Source organism: Bombus terrestris, chromosome 2 (assembly GCF_910591885.1).
Source record: "Bombus terrestris chromosome 2, iyBomTerr1.2, whole genome shotgun sequence".
Lineage (NCBI taxonomy): Eukaryota > Metazoa > Arthropoda > Insecta > Hymenoptera > Apidae > Bombus > Bombus terrestris.
Window position 1 is genome coordinate 16,213,697 of NC_063270.1, and position 16,927 is coordinate 16,230,623.

General features: G+C 34.9%; 3 protein-coding genes and 1 long non-coding RNA gene across 5 annotated transcripts; 2 read left to right on the forward strand and 2 right to left on the reverse strand.

Annotated features, from left to right (window-relative positions):
- Positions 1 to 305: 305 nt before the first annotated feature.
- On the forward strand, positions 306 to 2,190 carry LOC100650235 (BET1 homolog). The gene is made up of 4 exons (XM_012320264.3): positions 306 to 466; positions 825 to 903; positions 980 to 1,143; positions 1,227 to 2,190. Exons 2-4 carry the CDS (start codon positions 885 to 887, stop codon positions 1,380 to 1,382), a joined length of 339 nt encoding a protein of 112 aa, XP_012175654.2. The 5' UTR covers positions 306 to 466; positions 825 to 884; the 3' UTR covers positions 1,383 to 2,190.
- Positions 2,149 to 3,431, forward strand: LOC105665621 (probable ribosome production factor 1). The gene is made up of 3 exons (XM_012320263.2): positions 2,149 to 2,756; positions 2,845 to 3,109; positions 3,179 to 3,431. The coding sequence occupies exons 1-3, from the start codon at positions 2,186 to 2,188 to the stop codon at positions 3,354 to 3,356; spliced, it is 1,014 nt and encodes a 337-aa protein (XP_012175653.1). The 5' UTR covers positions 2,149 to 2,185; the 3' UTR covers positions 3,357 to 3,431.
- Positions 3,432 to 3,471: 40 nt separating this feature from the next.
- LOC100650110 (THUMP domain-containing protein 3) lies at positions 3,472 to 5,406 on the reverse strand. Of its 2 annotated transcripts, XM_012320262.3 has the most exons (8): positions 5,238 to 5,406; positions 5,048 to 5,160; positions 4,460 to 4,922; positions 4,212 to 4,390; positions 4,027 to 4,126; positions 3,947 to 3,951; positions 3,731 to 3,868; positions 3,472 to 3,662 (listed from the first exon to the last, which is right to left on the reverse strand). In XM_012320262.3, the coding sequence occupies exons 1-8, from the start codon at positions 5,329 to 5,331 to the stop codon at positions 3,504 to 3,506; spliced, it is 1,251 nt and encodes a 416-aa protein (XP_012175652.1). In that variant the 5' UTR covers positions 5,332 to 5,406; the 3' UTR covers positions 3,472 to 3,503. The 2 variants fall into 2 exon arrangements, with proteins under 2 accessions (XP_012175652.1, XP_003393947.1); XM_003393899.4 differs by having other exon boundaries at positions 3,947 to 4,126; positions 5,238 to 5,404.
- A 6,027-nt stretch (positions 5,407 to 11,433) lies between these two features.
- On the reverse strand, positions 11,434 to 13,585 carry LOC125386106. Its single transcript, XR_007225975.1, has 2 exons — positions 13,289 to 13,585; positions 11,434 to 12,331 (listed from the first exon to the last, which is right to left on the reverse strand). It is a non-coding gene; the product is annotated as an uncharacterized LOC125386106 (long non-coding RNA).
- Positions 13,586 to 16,927: the final 3,342 nt, after the last annotated feature.

Consider the following 16,927-nt stretch of genomic DNA (forward strand, 5'->3'; position numbering starts at 1 on the left):
TTAATGTCCTATGATCAGCAGAGAATACTTTGTCGATAAAATATAAATTGGATCAATTTAATATACATATACGTTATTAGAATTTCAGCATTTTGATAGTAATAGTCCTCTTTCAAATAGAAATATATTCTCATAAAAACTATATATTGATCCCAATATTATTTATTTCAAAACCGTAATTTTAAATAGTACAATCATATTTATTTGATTGTTAATAGTTTGAACACTTTATATCATATTTGAAATCCAAGTTAAAGTAGGTTAAAGTTTCGAATTTCGAAGTTGGCAACCCTGATTGATAATGATGATCAGTGCTGATTACATATCATGATCATGACCGTAACGTGACGTTGACGTTGACATATATACGTCATATGTACATGCATCACTTCTCACCACGTTTAACGTATACATATGTGTATAACGTATATTATTTGCTCGCTTCCTTGACAGTTCCTTTCGCATGGTTTGTAATTGTGTTTTAACATAATCAATATGTATGAAAACAGATTAAATATTTTTATTAATTTCGCGAATATATAATATGAAATAAAACAAACAATTTGTTGTAATATTGCATATGACATGTTAATTTCTAATTCAAACTTTTTATGTGAATTAAAAATACAAATTTCAACTTGTAAAACTCATGTTTATATGTGTTCCAATATTTTATCAAATTATTTAAAAATAGTAAAAAGTTATATTAAAAGAAACGATAGATATTTTACAAATATTAAGTAATATTTATAATTAAAATATCAGTTGTTTGTTTAATTTATGTCTTATTGTATTAATATTTATGTGACACGTTTATTGTTTAGATTCACTATAATTTTTTTCCTGCAAAAGTACATTAATTAACCGCCAAAATTGAGAATAAAATGCGAAGGATTCATACAAGTAGGTTAACCTATATTCAAAGTTCAATATAATGTTTAATTGTTATAACTTAATATGATTTGATATTTTATGATAGATTATGGCTATGAACCAGTACCAACTACATCGAGCCATGGAGATTTGGAAGATGAGAATGAAAGAATGACAGATCATTTGAAAAACAAAATTCATGCCCTAAAGTCACTATCGATTGACATTGGAAATGAAGTGGAATATCAGGATAAAATGCTCCGTGGAATGGTGAATAACACATTAGTGTAGATAAAAATCTACTGAGTATATATAGAAGATAGAAGTATATAGAAGAAACTTTTTGTTATCAGGATGAGGATGTTGAAAGGACAAGTGGTTCATTAACAAACGCAGTTACACGTGTATTACGTTTATCTAAAGGAAGTCATACTTACTACATCTTATATTTAATGTTGTTTTCCATATTTGTCTTTTTCATATTATGGGTAACAGTGAAATTCTTTTAACTAGAACATTCTAATGTCAAAGGGGTATTCAAAAACAGGATTCATTCCCATGAAGTGTTTTATTATACACGTGTTCATATTAATTTCCAAGCATAACATTTAATATTTGTGTATAAGAAATAACATTTTAAACCTATTTCAATAAGCTGTACAGTTAAACTTTAGCCGAATTCTATGTATAAAAAATTTTATCCTAATATTACACTTACATGTACAGGATGTCAAAAAATTATTTGTCATAGTTTTTGGAAGTGATTTTTTGACCTTTGGAAAAGTGAATATCTATTGCTTGTTAAAAACTAATGGAATTTTCATATTCTTTTTGCAGACAGAAATGGTTAAGTTGTGATCTGTGGTTCCTACATGACTTTTGTTCATCGTGATGCAATAAAAAAAGAATTTAACCTTGAAAATCAGGTCAATTTTGCGGTTCACTTTTTTTAACAAATCTCCACCGATCCGAAAATGTAGTCATCTTCCAAAACCATGACAAATAATTTTTTGATATCTTGTACATAAATTAAATAATCTGTAAGAATGATCAAAAATATTTTTTATGTTAAGATAAAACGCATAAATAGGTATATATATTTAAATTTTTTAATGCAAAATAAAGATAATTGTATATCTTAGAAATTTTCGTCGAGTGATGTTTGAAAATTGGCGGCAATGAACTGCAACTAGATAGTAAATGATAACCTATTATAACCTGACTATCGAGTAATATTCACGTGTAAGATATTTGGTTATACACGGTACTAAGTAATAACTTTATATCGAAATAAAACAAATAATTTATAAAAATGAAGCTCAAAAGTTTACGAATAAATCCTTTGAGTCGAATTCAACAAGGGGAAAAGGAAGAAGAACCAAGTACTTCAGAACACAAAACATCAGAGGTTATTTTGCCATCTGACAGCAACTTTAATCACATAAAATGCAAGGCAGTCCGACATCAAAAATGTCTAAAGTTAATGAAAGAGAAAGCAAAGGCCAAAAAAGAAGCCAAGAAGAAAAGAATTCAAGAAGGTGGTCCAAAACAAGTACCACATACTCTTGAGAGCTTAAGGGAGAAAGATGAAACTATTGTTTCTGGTGATCTTGATGATGAAGAGAATGCAGAGCTTAAAGTTGATTTTGAACATGATGAATTTGCTCCTTTTTATAAGCATGCTTACGAACCTAAAGTTTTGATTAGCTTTTGTGACAATCCGACAAGAAAAACCAGAATTTTTGGCAGAGAATTAACAAGGATAATACCGAATTCTATCTCTTTATATAGAAATCGTTCTGGAGTAAAAAAAATGGTAAAAAGTGCTATAGCAAAGAATTTCACTGATATTGTAATTGTTAATGAAGATCAGTGCAAACCAAGTATCCTTTGTATACATTTATAACTGAATTATTTAGAACAATTTTGTATTATTTGTATATTTAATGTTTTCCTTATAAGTTTTCTTAGATGGTTTGTTAGTTATTCATTTACCTGATGGACCAACAGCACATTTTAAACTTAGCAATGTTAAATTAACAGTAGATTTAAAACGTAGTCACAAAGAAATTTCTGAACATAGACCAGAAGTTATTTTAAATAATTTTACTACTCGCTTAGGATGCACAATTGGTAGAATGTTAGGGGCACTGTTTCATTATGAACCTGAATTTAAAGGCAGGAGAGTGGTAACATTCCATAATCAAAGAGACTATATATTCTTCAGGCATCATAGGTATAATAATTTAGTCTTTATCGTGGTAGAATGCTTAATGAACATACAATTACACAAATGATATTACAGATATCAGTTTGACATGGAAAGGAATAAACCCAGATTGAGAGAGTTAGGACCTCGATTTACCCTAAAATTACAGTCACTACAACATGGAACATTTGACAGCAAATATGGAGAATACGAATGGATTATACAAGGAAAAAGACACGATATGGAAACGAGTAGAAGAAAATTTTTCTTATAAAGTTTATTATTTAATAAACTAAATAAAAACTCTTTTATAAGAAATATAAAAATTTCCTTTTATTAAACTTTTACAAAATGTGAACTTGTGTAGATATAAAATAAAGATATTTAAATTTATTTTTTAACATGAGTTAATAAGAATACTTTATTTCTTTTTGCACATCATGCGTTTAATAACTTTCGGTTTAAATTGTTCATAGGGTATATCTGTTCGTTTTAAGACATAAACTGCAGCTTGGAGACCACCTATATTCACACTCAAAGTTTTTGTTACATAGAACAAATCTCCAGCTGCTTGTAAAGCCTGTAACAAAGAAAACAACCTCAATCGTAATTCTACAAAAATCTGATTTCAAAATTTTAATAGCGTACCATACTAAGGCTGCGCCTGTCGTAAGTGAGTAAAACACTCCGACCTTTTAAGGGTTTCATAATTCGTCCTAACTCTATCAAGAATTGCTTATAAAGTATTCTATTGTCTATCATTCGTCCACTCCTTTTCCCAAATGGCTATAAGGATAATTTGATAAAGTAAATAAATAGGGTAACGTATAATAAAAATGTTATAATATTTAAATACTTCAATACCATATCTGTAACAATAATATCAACAAAGGAATCTTTAAAAGGTAATTGTGAAACATTCCAATGTAGTAAGTCAATTTTACATTTAGAGGAAGATGCCTCTATGTTAGATTTTGTGTTATGTACAGCTTTTGGATGATTGTCCCCTCCAATAATATAAGATTGGGAATATACTAAAGCTGCCTGTAATTTTCAATAATAATAATTGTTATCTTTAACATAATATATTTATGTTATATTGAAATACAAATGTATGTGTCTGTATTACCTCAATTGGGATGGAACCACTACCACACATTGGATCAATTATTATGTCTCCTGGATTAGGATGAGCTAATCTTAATAAATTATAAGATACAGTTGCTCTAAGAGTAGTTGGTCCAAAACATATGATATTCCTATGATGCTTAGATTCATGTGTAATACGTAACTGTGTTATCAATTCATCTATTCATGATATAATACATATTATCCTCTACAATAAAAAACAACCACATATTAATTTATTTCACTTACTGTCAATTACTTTACAAACTACTTCTAAATAATATGTTGATAGATCCACAAGCCACAGATATTTATCTTGCAATTCTCCTCCAATAGCTCTGGCAACCTCTGCCGATCCAAATGTATGTTTTCCAGTTCTTTCACACGTTACTCTATATCTTAATATTTCATCTTCCTTAGTGTCAGATGGATCTTGCCCTCTTTTTCTTCCTTTAACCGTGATTGGTGTAACAGTTGTGTTACAAAGCTTACGATCTTTTTCTGCTACATTATATTCATCGGTAGTTGGATATATTTTCCCTCGAAAACCAGTAATACTTTTCCAAGTATTCAAAGCTTTTTCTAATTTCATATCATTATGTACAGCATCTTTAAATAATTGTAAATCAGCTTCTTTACTATTTCCTGAGAATTCAAATTTTCTAACATCTGCGACAATATAAACATTGTCTATCGATCTCATTTCTTGTACCTAAAATTACAACTCAAATAAAATAATATTATTAACTCGTTTTCTGTACAATAATAATATTATTCCACAGAAATAAATTTACATATTAAAAACATCAGTTTTAAAATAAACAAAAATAATATTACTTGTGCGAATTGACTCCAATATACATTAAAATAAATCTTGCCGCGTTCCTTAACAATCTTAACATTTTTATCTAATTTCTCTTTGCATTCATCCACTGCTTGCCATTCAAAACCTAAAATTAGACAATTTATAGGTTACTCTAAGTAGCCACGTGTCTTTAATCTTATTAATTAGGGAACATTTAGCTACCTGTATCTATTGTCGTTGCTATTATAAAAACATTATCGCTCGCTAATGATTCTATGAAAAGCTTTCGTAAATTCGATTCGTTGTCTTCATTCATGTCAAATTTTGTACTTTACATGTAAATTATATTATACTCCATGAACACGTGATTATACACGTGACTAATATCAAACTAGCACCACGTGTCCCACTAATCAGATAAACTGGACTTAATTATAAATCTATAATATTAACTATAGATCAAATTAAATGATTATTATATTCTATCTATTTCTCACGTAATCTTTTACTGCTTATATTTTTATTTTATATAAAAATTAATTTAAATATAAAATAAAGCGTTTTAATGTTCTTTATAATTATTTGAAATTATTAGAATATTAAAACATTCCAAGAACGCGAAAATCTATGTGCCTCGCGATTTTAACACGCGAGTGAAAGGTAGCTAAAATCGCGCGGTTACGAAGTCCGTTTTTGTGCAAAATAAAGAATACCTCTTCGAAGCTCATGCATTCCTGATACAAGATGTCAATTTTGTTCAACAGTTTACAAAATTTCTAACTTTTACGAAATGTAACAACAAATGGTTATCAAACGCATTACATAGAACGAAAACCGGTATATATCGCGAAACGAATATTTTCAATAATTTCAACGGTATTGTAAATTTATATATAAATTGCATTTGTGTGCGCGGATATGTGCATTATATCGAGCTGCCGTCAGACGAAAGAACAGCCACCGATAGTGTTTTGTTATGTTCTAATTTATTTCGTTATTTACTTTTAATCGCGGTTAAAACACGATAAAACTTCGTTAATTAAAATAAATTGAACTTTCTATATATATTCAATCACTATATCCACTTTTGCAATAATTGCAATATATTTTTCCTAATTGCTATTCCAAAGGAGTTTACATTTATATCACGAAGGGTTAATTAAGTTTTGATAATACAAAATAATCGTACAAGCTTCGCATATCTTATTCGTCTATTCACATCGAGCAAAAGGTAGATTGAAGAATTATTAAAAAAATTACTAAAAAATTCCTAAGATTTAAATGACAACGATTCAATAACGAAAAGTCTTCTTATCAACAAGATAAGAGAGATTTAAGTACTCCGTGCAAAGGCAATCATAAATTCGAGTATTCCATTTTTATATCCCGGTCTAACGATCAGAGAGGACCAAACGCAAAAGAAAATTACAAAAACATAAATTAAATCGAAATGTTCGACCATTGTATAAACGATCGATTATAATATAACGATAGATTTTCCTTGGAAACGTGAAGGGTATCTATACGATTTCATTTTATAAATCCAATTGTGAAGTTCAACGATCCTTTCACGATGCAAATGAATATTCACGAAAAGCAGTCGACGTCAGTTGACAGTTGCACTTATCCTCAATTTAATTCATCGTATAGATACGCCGCGAAATCAGTTTCTGTACTTCACGCGACGTTGAATCTCACAAAAGTTGATTTAGCTTCAAATATGAATAACGATGCGAAATTGTAACGATGAAATTTCTAAATCGGAAAAATGGCGTAATGAATAATTCAATTTATTTAGTACACCGTGGAATTTGTTCTAATTTGTAATTAGAGTTTAAGTCAGACACTTTTAACGATATCGTATATATCGGGTTCATTCTCACCTAATTCTTTATTAAATTTAATTACATTAACACGTACATCTTATTCTTGCAAATGACGACGGCCAGCAATTTCGTGCCGCAATTAATTACTCAATTACGCCGAAAGAGATTATCGCTCAAAGTAACATGGTAATATGTATATGTATGTACATATGTCGTTGTATCATAATACATAATATCGGTTCTGGTAACATATTATTAAACTCCTTTGCTAATGTACGTACGAATTTTTTAATATATGCCAATATTATTAATGTAAAATTCACCGTGGCATATCTTCTTGCACGATAATTTGTCAATTATTAATATTAATGAACGTACGAATTACAAATCGTAGCTCGTAAAAAGTAAAATTCCATTACGCAGACGTTCCTTTTAATTAATTTTTTATTTTAATTTTATATGTTACAAGCTAGATTACTAGATATTTAACAAGTATTTAGATTAAAAATAGAACAAAGAGTAATCTTTACGTGTTACGACTTAGCTTTGACCAAAGTTTATTCGTAAGCTCATACAATAAGTTTTTCATACAATAACATTTTTCTAACTAAATCTCTGTCCTTAACAAAATAAAAATTATAACATGTACATTAACTATATGAAACCGTATAAACGAAATAAATTTTAGAAAAATCACGCAACAAGATATAGGACAAAATCTTCCACATATCTCTCCCTCTTTTTCTTTCTTTCAGGAGAGAATTTCTCAAGAAACTCGAATTATAGCGTGTGAAGATGATAACAGTACAAGTTCCATCGTACAAGAGGAGCCTGGTTACATTTATTCCGGCATACTAACACCGCTAATAACTCGAACATCGCTCGCCATCGCTAAGTAGCCATGGTTTTAGTAATTCGTGTACGTTTCGAACGGTGTCTAGCCTGATGATAAAATTTCAGCTGGAGAAAAAGAAAAGAGGGGATCGATACGATGATCGTTCGATGGAGGTTCCAGTTATTAAATTCATCCTACGAAAGATCATCGTTCGTCCGGAGCGTACGTGGAAGCCGCTCGTTGATCTAGGACGCACGCAGGTAAATATGTAATTTCCTGTTATTCATAGACAATCGTTTGAGTATCCTGGATTAAAATCGATCATTAAATGGTTGCAGGCTAAAGAGGGAGGTTACCACCGTGGAAGGTAGAAACTCGCGGAGGTGACTGCATCCCGGGTCATTTCAGGTCGAAAGTTCGTCGGGCCATACGTCTCTATACATAGAAGCGACTGAACATCCTCCTCCTCCTCCTCTCTTGATCTTTCCACCCTTTCCTCTCTTTCTCGCGCATCCTGTCCCGTGGACTGACAGCTGAAGCCAGGAGTGACTGAAATATTCATCGGCACAAGGCGAACGAGGCGCGACTGAACGTCGATCTGTCAACCTCTTTGACTATATAAATATGGACTGCCATCGAGATTCCGCGCGTTATATAGATTTACAGTAGAAAGATAGAAAATGTTTTAAACATTTTTCGATCCGCCGATGGGCGTTTAACGGATTAATTTAATGCCAGTAGTACGACGCTGAAATTAGGATCGAATCATGTTTGTCAGGAAAATAGGGACGATAAGATTTATTAGATGACTTTTGCTCTATTATTTTCGGAAACTATTTCTAGAGCTTTTAATAATTTTCTTAACGCTTGAACGTACCTGCGTGTAAATATGGAATGAGAATTACGTTTAGTTAATGTAGCGCCATACGATGTAACGTGGAATCTGTTTCTTTTATTTTTTAATTATCGTAAGTACCGCGTTAAACATTACGACGATGATCCGTGTAAATTCGACTGAAATGTATATACGTTACAAAGATTTAAGATTCGATAGTATGCTCCGTGATACGAAACTTTGCGCTTCGGGATATCTCTGTCAGAGTATTATCAGGGGATTACACTTCCACGGGTTTCGAGGAACGACAGATCATCAGGACTGTCGAGAAATTTAAAGAGACGGATTTTGCTGGTGGACAGTCGTAAAAATACGACTGTTTAATAGTCACATACACACGTTCCCGTTAAACATATACTGCTTATCCCTTATAAAATGAATTAGTTATTTTTCTAATATATTTATTTCCTAAAACGATTAGTATATAAATAAAATATAAGAATTGTCCTAAATGCTGTTCGTATCGTTAAATCTTCTACTGTCTGATCACACGTGCCCATACTCTACTTGTTTAACTGCAATTTCTAAACTCGTTTCCTCCACCGAGCGACATCGGAAGATACTTCGTAATTAAATTCTCCGTTTATAACTGCGATTTGTATTTTAAATGGTATGTCGCTAAGACAGATTGCATTTGCATAACAAAGTCTATTTCCTTCTCAAACTTTACTTTCGATTCTTTCGATCGAGAATCGATCGGATAGAAAGTACGTATAAAATAGAATATTTTGTATCTGACGTGGAATCACAACAAGAATGCTTGAAGTTGGCTTGAACAGGTGTTAAAAGCTCGCAAGCCGAACGAGGCTTTCTTCCACACTCGAACGATCAACATTTACCTAGACAGCTTCTGCTAAAAAAAATTGCACATGTAAATCTTATTTTCACGACATATTAAAATTGCCATATTTTATAATTCCTAACGGAATCTACGTTTCATACTTAAAAGTTCTATTAATTCAATAGCGCAAAACTTGTTTAAAATCTCCGTTCTTGCCGCGTTTATCGGCGATCGAAATGGCAAACGTAAATAGCTTTTCACGCGAGCTATCTCTCTGCCATAATGCAGGCGCAACGATGCAACAGAGGGTGGAGAGTGAAAGGTTCTCGTATGCGATTTCGATGCTTGTTTGTCGTCCACGCACGACAACCGAGGGATGAGCCAACTAGACGTCGAATTAAGCCGGCACTCCGAAACGCTTTTAAAATTTAAATAATGCATCGTTGGCCGACCCGTCTGCCCCTTTTCGCGGCACCGGAATTTCTCATTGTCCGTGTTCCTTCACCTGTCGACCCTCGTTGCCTCGACTTTTTGGCAGTTTTTGAGGAACGCCCGGACGTCGCAACCTGTTACCATCGACGCGCCGAAACCGGATGTATCTCGCTCGTCTCGGCGTTGCTCTCTTCTGGAAACGAAGGTGGCTGACAAGGATGTAGCGTGGAAGAAAGTTCTCGCTGAGCTTCGAAAATATCGCGTGCTCTCCGAGGATATAAAAAAACCGGATTTCCAGGCGGGGCCATCTTCGGTAATTAACGTTGAATTCTTTATGAATTTTATCGGGCTCCTTCCCTCGCGTGTACATCGTATATCCGTTTCGCCGTTGGAAAATCAGATAAACGATATGGATGGACGTTATATTTGAATAACGACGGAGAATTGCTGGGAATCGACGGAATTGTGCAGCATGGAAATTGGAAGAAACCGAGTTATCGGCGAGCGAACGTGTTCGATGGATTTGTAGGGGAAATAGGATTGCCGAAGGATACGGTGGATCCTGGAGATGGTAAAATTCGGATTAAAACAAACGGTATCGGGGCGCGTCGCAGCTGAATAACGATACTCGACGGAATTGTTAGGCATTGATGGAGTTGTGTTTGACGTATGGAAAATGAAAATTGACAGAAGTAGAATTGTTGCGTGGGAAATGTTGGATTTGAGCAAGCGTGGGTGAACATTATATTTGAACAACGACGCTGCATTTGCTGTTGCTAGAGATAGAAATTGGAAGAAATAGAATTTTTAGAGGAGAAACGCCGTGTTCGAGGAAATATGGTAATCGTTAATAGAGTTACGATAGATGCGGAGAATCGTTGCAGTGGATCCGCAAGATGATGAAATTAGGATTAGAGTAAAATAGATCCTTCTTTCCGTTGATATCGAAATAAATTGATAAAAGTAGTCGAAGGAAATTGAATTGTAAGTATTTTAAAGATCGTAAATAAATATAATAGCACTGTGGAAACGTACTAGAAAAGTATTTCTGCGAGGATATAACAAATAGAGATATTTTCGGACGTAACGACGATGAATGTATCGAAATATTATTTCACCGATCGAATTCACGGTTACGGGCGCGTTGAACGTTTCTTCTGTTGGATAATAAACGTTGAAATGAAAATTTCTGTTTTCCAATAGCACCGGTTACTTACGATTATCATCGGTTTATAACGAAAAAAGATATCGTAATTCGTAGTGAAGACAGCAACGAAAATAGTAAATTAATTTCTTACGTGGTCGAAGAACAGTTATCGAATGCCACTTGTATAAAGTGCGTGAAAAACAAGCGAAACAGATGAGGTAGGCAGATATACGAGATAAACGATCGTTTATTATCGAGTATACGATACATATCGGTGGCGGTACAATTAGCTACGAGTATCGGTCAATCGATCGTTCAAGTAACAATTAGTCGATGGTTCCACGAGTCAAGTGTGCAATTATAATTTCAAAGGAATAATTTAATTCGTTTCCGTGAGAGCGAGAAAGAGAGAGAGACAGAGAGGGGGGGAGGAGGAAGGAGGGGATTGGCGGAGGGTATCGCGGATGAAATTGAATAAAGTGCAGCATCATGAAAGAGGATCTTTTCTTTTAGTTATTTTTATTCCGACGCAGATCTACAGCAGCAAACGGCATCAATTTGTTTTCAACTTAAATGCCTGCAGGCTTTAAAACCAATTCCTTTCGCCTTTCCACTTTCTTTTGTGCTTTAATCAACCTGGTATTCATTGGATTTCTAAAACGATGGATTTATAACAAAAACTATGAAAGCAGAGTAATATCGGTTTCTCTATTATATAATATTTGTAGGAGAAATTAAGAACGTTTTTATACGCCCATACACGCCCACACACACGCATACACATATATGTATATATACGTTGTAACTAGAGCCTGAGTTTGTAACGATAGAAGAGCTTATACAAATAATATTGACATATTATTAAATACATGCAACATATTGATGGACATATATTGATAACGCACTATAGAATGTATACAAGTAATACTAATACTACTGATACAATAATAATAATAATGTAACTATCGTTACAATTCTAATTACGTTCAGTGGTGTGCAGAAGATTTTTCGCTTCATTTTCCAAAAGCTTATTAGATCGACAACGTTTTGTTGTACCGTTTCCTTTGACTTGTCACGTTCTGATATTAGTTGGAATTATTTCGGATAATAATCTTCGCGCGTCACTAATAAATATTCTTGATATATACGCTTCAGTGGAAGAACAGTTTCTTCCTTAATCGTAGAATTCGCGATCGTGGAGAAGAAACGAAATCTGAAATTGCGCTGTGTCTCGAAGTAACAGGTGCCATCGGCAACAGGCAGAGTCGAGGTTCTGCCCTTTCGTGATTATGATTATTGCCCGAAAGCCAATATCGTAATCAAGGCTTTCTGAGCAACAATCAAAAGCATAAAGAGCGTTTACAGGACGAATATCCGGAGAACGATCGCTTCTTCGTAATCTGCAACACAGAATAAAGAGATTATTGGAAATTGTGTGAATCTACGGAAATGTAAAAAATAGTTAAAATTACATTGGAATCGTGGTATTAACAACGACATGCAGGTAATTTCGTTTTGATGAAGGTTCCTTATGAGGCTTGAAAAGAATCGCGAAAGCTTGGAAAACATCGAAACTACCTTGCACGCTCGTCAATCTTCTCGGAAACATGATTGAGACGAATGGCCCAGCGGGGCTATCGAATCATAATTTCATTACACGTAAGGTATCGAACACATGTTGGTACAGCTATGGCAGCCGACGGATCTTCCTTCTTTCGTTCGTTTACGCGGAAGGTACGTACAATGATTCGACAAGATCCTTATCGGCGATACTTTTTTAATTATATTCTTCGATAAATTTCGATTAAAGGCTCGTTCGGTTAAGCGAAATCGTCGTGAGAGAGATCAACGTAAATTCTTCGGATTAAAATCGAAGTACTTTAGCGGATTTCTTCTTTACCGACCGTGTTGCTTTTTTAAATCCCGTGGCGCGTATTTGAATTTAAGACACTGCGAAAGCAATTCGATTCACAATTTAATATACATGATCGATTACAACCACGATCGAAACCTAAATCTACAATTGCACCTAGCACAGTTCTACGCCAAAAGCCTTGTTAATTATATTACACATAAAGCTACCAATAGCGGCGAAACAAAAATTAATTCTACGTCCGATATCTACAACGATCTACGACACAATACCGAATCAAATAGCAACCAAACGAAGAGACAAGTCACTACGAGATAAAAGTAAATCTACAAAATGAAAAGAAACGAAAGAAGAACGAAAAGATCAAACGGTAAAGCAATACCGATCGAACAATCTTCTACGATCTACAAAATATACGTATAAATGTTACTCGGTGTATACCACGTATCACAAAGTCCATAGAGTAGAAGTGAAAAGTCTTTACCAAGGTCCAGCTGTTGGTGAAGCAAGGAGCGTGCCTCGTGACTGGGAGAACCGGAAGCGGAAGCGTTGGACCACGACCGCCGGAGTCCCGGAGTCGAATGACGTAACTTGGAAACCGACGGAAGGGTTGCAGGTGCAAAAGGGGTAGGGGTTGCTAGCCGTGGTCAGTGGTGGGGGCGCGTTTCGCTTCTGCGCAGTGACGATCGGCGCAACGGCGATCGGCGCGACAGCGGAGAGGGGAGGCAGTCGTTCAAAATCGGCGACGAGCCGCGTCGCCCGCGTCCTATGCTCGACGTCCATTAGATATTCTCGATCTTTGTAATTTGACAATTAGCCGACGGCGGAGGTGAAACACTGTCAGTCAAACTGGCTTGATGCAGCGACGGGGTCGATGCACCGGAGGATGATTTATTTTATTAATTAGGCAACAGCGTCGCTTCCGCGGATACCTGCCAGCCGGAGACAGATCCAGGCACGCAGGACAGATCCTTGCAATTCCGGATACGTCAGGAGCATTGATTCCATTATCCTCTGTAACTCCATCGAACTGGCGCATCACGGAGATTGGAAGCGAACTAACCGGTTGTTTCTTTTTCGCTGGCTATTTCTGTTTCTCCTATATTTTGCGAGCTTTTGAAAATTAAAATAGTAATTTTAGAAAAGAGCCGAGTGCTTTTCGCAGACAGTTGCTTTTGTTCCTCTTATTTCTTCTTTTTTGTCTTTCTTTTTTTGAGGATATTTTTTTTTTTTTTCATAGTTTTGTTTCTCCCATATTTCGTACGTTTTTCAAATTGAAATAATAATTTTAGGAAAGACTCGGATGTTTCTTGTTGGCATTTAATTTTCATCCTCCTACTGCTTTTTTGAAAGAGAGCCGTGTGTATTTTGGTTATTGAAATACAAAGTAATTTTAGATGAGAGTCGAGTGTCTCTTTCTTTCGTATCCATTTTTGTTTTTCCTCTTTTTTCGAGCAGGAAAGAGAAACTGCGCGTACATAGATTTTAATTTATTGATACTCTTTTACGTTCATTCGTACGCTAATTTTTTGTATTAAAGCGTACTAAATTTTTCTTTTCGTACTAAAGTCTTCGAAGAAGAAGATCAAATAAGAATTAAAAAAGACAATCTGCGGAATGTGATGCGAAGTTCATTCGAATTACGTGTCGATAATTTTACAGCACGTTTGACGGTACAAACCTTGTGAAAGTAGAAAATTCATAAACGAAATTCTTTGTGCAAGATCACGAAGTTTATCGCGTATCCGCTGATTAAAAACGCAACTGCAGATTTTTATCGACGTGGCTCGCGAAAATATGACAAGCATCCGAGATGCATAACTCATTTTCGTAATTAGATCGGCTGGAAACGAAGATACGATTACATTATGTAGAATCCTGGAGGCGAATACCGTTAACGAGATTAAGCTCGTTACGAGGGAATTCGCGTTAAAATTTCAAGTTACTGAATCGTGCAGGGAAGTCATTTTCAAAAATAGACGAGGCACGTGTCTCCTTCTTTGTCCTCTTTCATCTTGTGTCACTTAAAATTGACTTTCGACTTGGAAACGAAAATTTCCATCGAAAAAAAGGAAACAATGATACGACGAAGAAGATAAAATCAGCTCGTATAATAAGGCAACAAGTAGCTTTCTATTTAGCGTGTTAGCGTTGATGATATCCAAAAGTAAGTTGTAAGAAAATATAGACTTTGTCTATTTAAATTACGCACTCTCTGTGGCAATAAGAAAGTTGCAAGCGCATTTTTATCGAAGAGAGAAATAATCAAATTCTGGAGCGTAGGATATTATCGACGTTTCGTCTTTTTCAGTAAAAGTTAGTTTACGTTAAAAACAGAGTGCCGTGGAAGTATCGTGCAATTATTCAATTTGGAAGCGTTCACTTTGCGATTATTTAATTCGAAAGCATTCGCTTTGCCATTATTCAATTTGGAAGGATTCACTTTTCAATTATTTAATTCGAAAGCACTCACTTGCCCTGTTGTCATTTTGCAACTGTTCAATTTAAAAGCACTCGGTTTTCGAATATTCCACTTGCCAAGTTTCATTTACGCGCATTCGTTTTCCAAGCTTTCCTATTGCAAATATTTTATTTGCAAGCATTCGCTTTAGAAATCTTTAGTTTACAGCCATTCACTTTCCAAATATTCACATCGCAGGTATTCGATTTAAAAATACCCACTTCGCGAATATTTACTTTCCAAACACTCACGTTGCAATCAGTCACTGCACGAAACTTCGTATTACAAAAACTTCTTCGGGGAATAGTCTCAAGAGGAATTCTTCTAGTCCCGCAAATACAACAATTCCCAACAAATTCCAAAGACCTCCAACGAGTGACAAATTTCAAAGGTCAAACCATCAACTCTATCGAAAGAATGAAAATCACACGCGACTCTACGATGTATTCGACAAAGAAGAGTCGCAACCAAGAACTCCAAAAATACGTACTACGTGATTTCGCATCGTTGTTTTCCAAATCAACGAGACCGACATCCCCCACTCCTGCTGAATCGAAGCGAATCTTGCAAATCATTAAAACGTAACATCGACCTGTTGACGCGTCGTGTTCGATAATAAAACGACTACGTGTGCATCCATGAAGAAATTTGCCCGACGTTATTATCATGTTAGAGCGAGCAAAACGTGTAAATCCTGACAGACACGCGTGACACACGATCTTTATATAGCATTGTTCTAGGAGAGAAAGAGAAGAGGAGGATACGAAGCCGGCGAGAAGGTGCATTGCCCTCGAATCCAGGGCCACCGGTTGGTCCAGGATCGTCGGCTCGGAGGGAATCGGCCTAGCCTGAACGGGTTAGAGGCTCGATTGTGATACAAGGTCACCCGACGCGGAGCATGAGTAATCCAGCCTGCTTGGTCAACGACATGTTATGCAACACGGCTGCGATAATCCTTTGGTGTCGGTTCTCCGCGTCTCTTCTTCCTTTCTCTTCGCTTCCAGACGTCCTTTTAGTTGCCTCACGACCGTTGAAACACACCACCTTTGGATTAACTTGGATTTTGTGATGCACATAGGACAAAAACGCCGGACGAATGCTGGCAAAGGCAGTTTAAACGGGGTTTAATGATTTTTAGATGGACAAAAGAGAGACACGTGGAGGAATATCGATTTATACGAGCGAGATATTTTTAAACTCCGCTTGGAAAGGGGATATGCTTAATTTATACTGAAATACGAGGATCCGAGTTTCTCCTTCTGGATTTCTGTCCTTATTACTTAAAATACAGAGGCCCTAATTGTCCCAGAGTCATGCAGAGTCAAGGTTATACGCGGCTCTTCGATTTTTATTGCCGTTTTATTTTTGTTGCCTTTCCAAGTTTCAGCAAGCAAAGATCGATTAGTATCAGGAAATAAAACGTCTGTTCGAACGCATTACATTCTTCTACTTATGTCGGTAAATGTATCGTCTATCGGTGGAATTATTTTTATATCCTCTTATATTTATGACATTTATTATCCAGCATATTTCCTGTTTCATGTATCAAATATTTCAAAGTTGTATCAAGTAACGTATCTCGCATATTATACCAAAATACATAGTACAATATATATGTAGAATTTTCTTAAATTCTCCTTTTATAGATACAATGAATATATA

What these genes read in the sequence shown, in the direction of transcription:
- LOC100650110 (XM_003393899.4), bottom strand. Translation starts at nt 5,331, where the DNA reads ATGAATGAAGACAACGAATCGAATTTACGAAAGCTTTTCATAGAATCA. An exon ending in ATTGGAGTCAATTCGCACAA is followed by an intron (nt 4,923 to 5,047) that starts GTAATATTATTT and finishes TTGTAATTTTAG; the next exon opens with GTACAAGAAATGAGATCGAT. An exon ending in ACAGGCGCAGCCTTAGTATG is followed by an intron (nt 3,663 to 3,730) that starts GTACGCTATTAA and finishes TCTTTGTTACAG; the next exon opens with GCTTTACAAGCAGCTGGAGA.
- LOC105665621 (XM_012320263.2), top strand. Translation starts at nt 2,186, where the DNA reads ATGAAGCTCAAAAGTTTACGAATAAATCCTTTGAGTCGAATTCAACAA. An exon ending in TGAAGATCAGTGCAAACCAA is followed by an intron (nt 2,757 to 2,844) that starts GTATCCTTTGTA and finishes AAGTTTTCTTAG; the next exon opens with ATGGTTTGTTAGTTATTCAT. An exon ending in ATATTCTTCAGGCATCATAG is followed by an intron (nt 3,110 to 3,178) that starts GTATAATAATTT and finishes ATGATATTACAG; the next exon opens with ATATCAGTTTGACATGGAAA.
- LOC100650235 (XM_012320264.3), top strand. An exon ending in ATAAAATGCTCCGTGGAATG is followed by an intron (nt 1,144 to 1,226) that starts GTGAATAACACA and finishes TTTTGTTATCAG; the next exon opens with GATGAGGATGTTGAAAGGAC.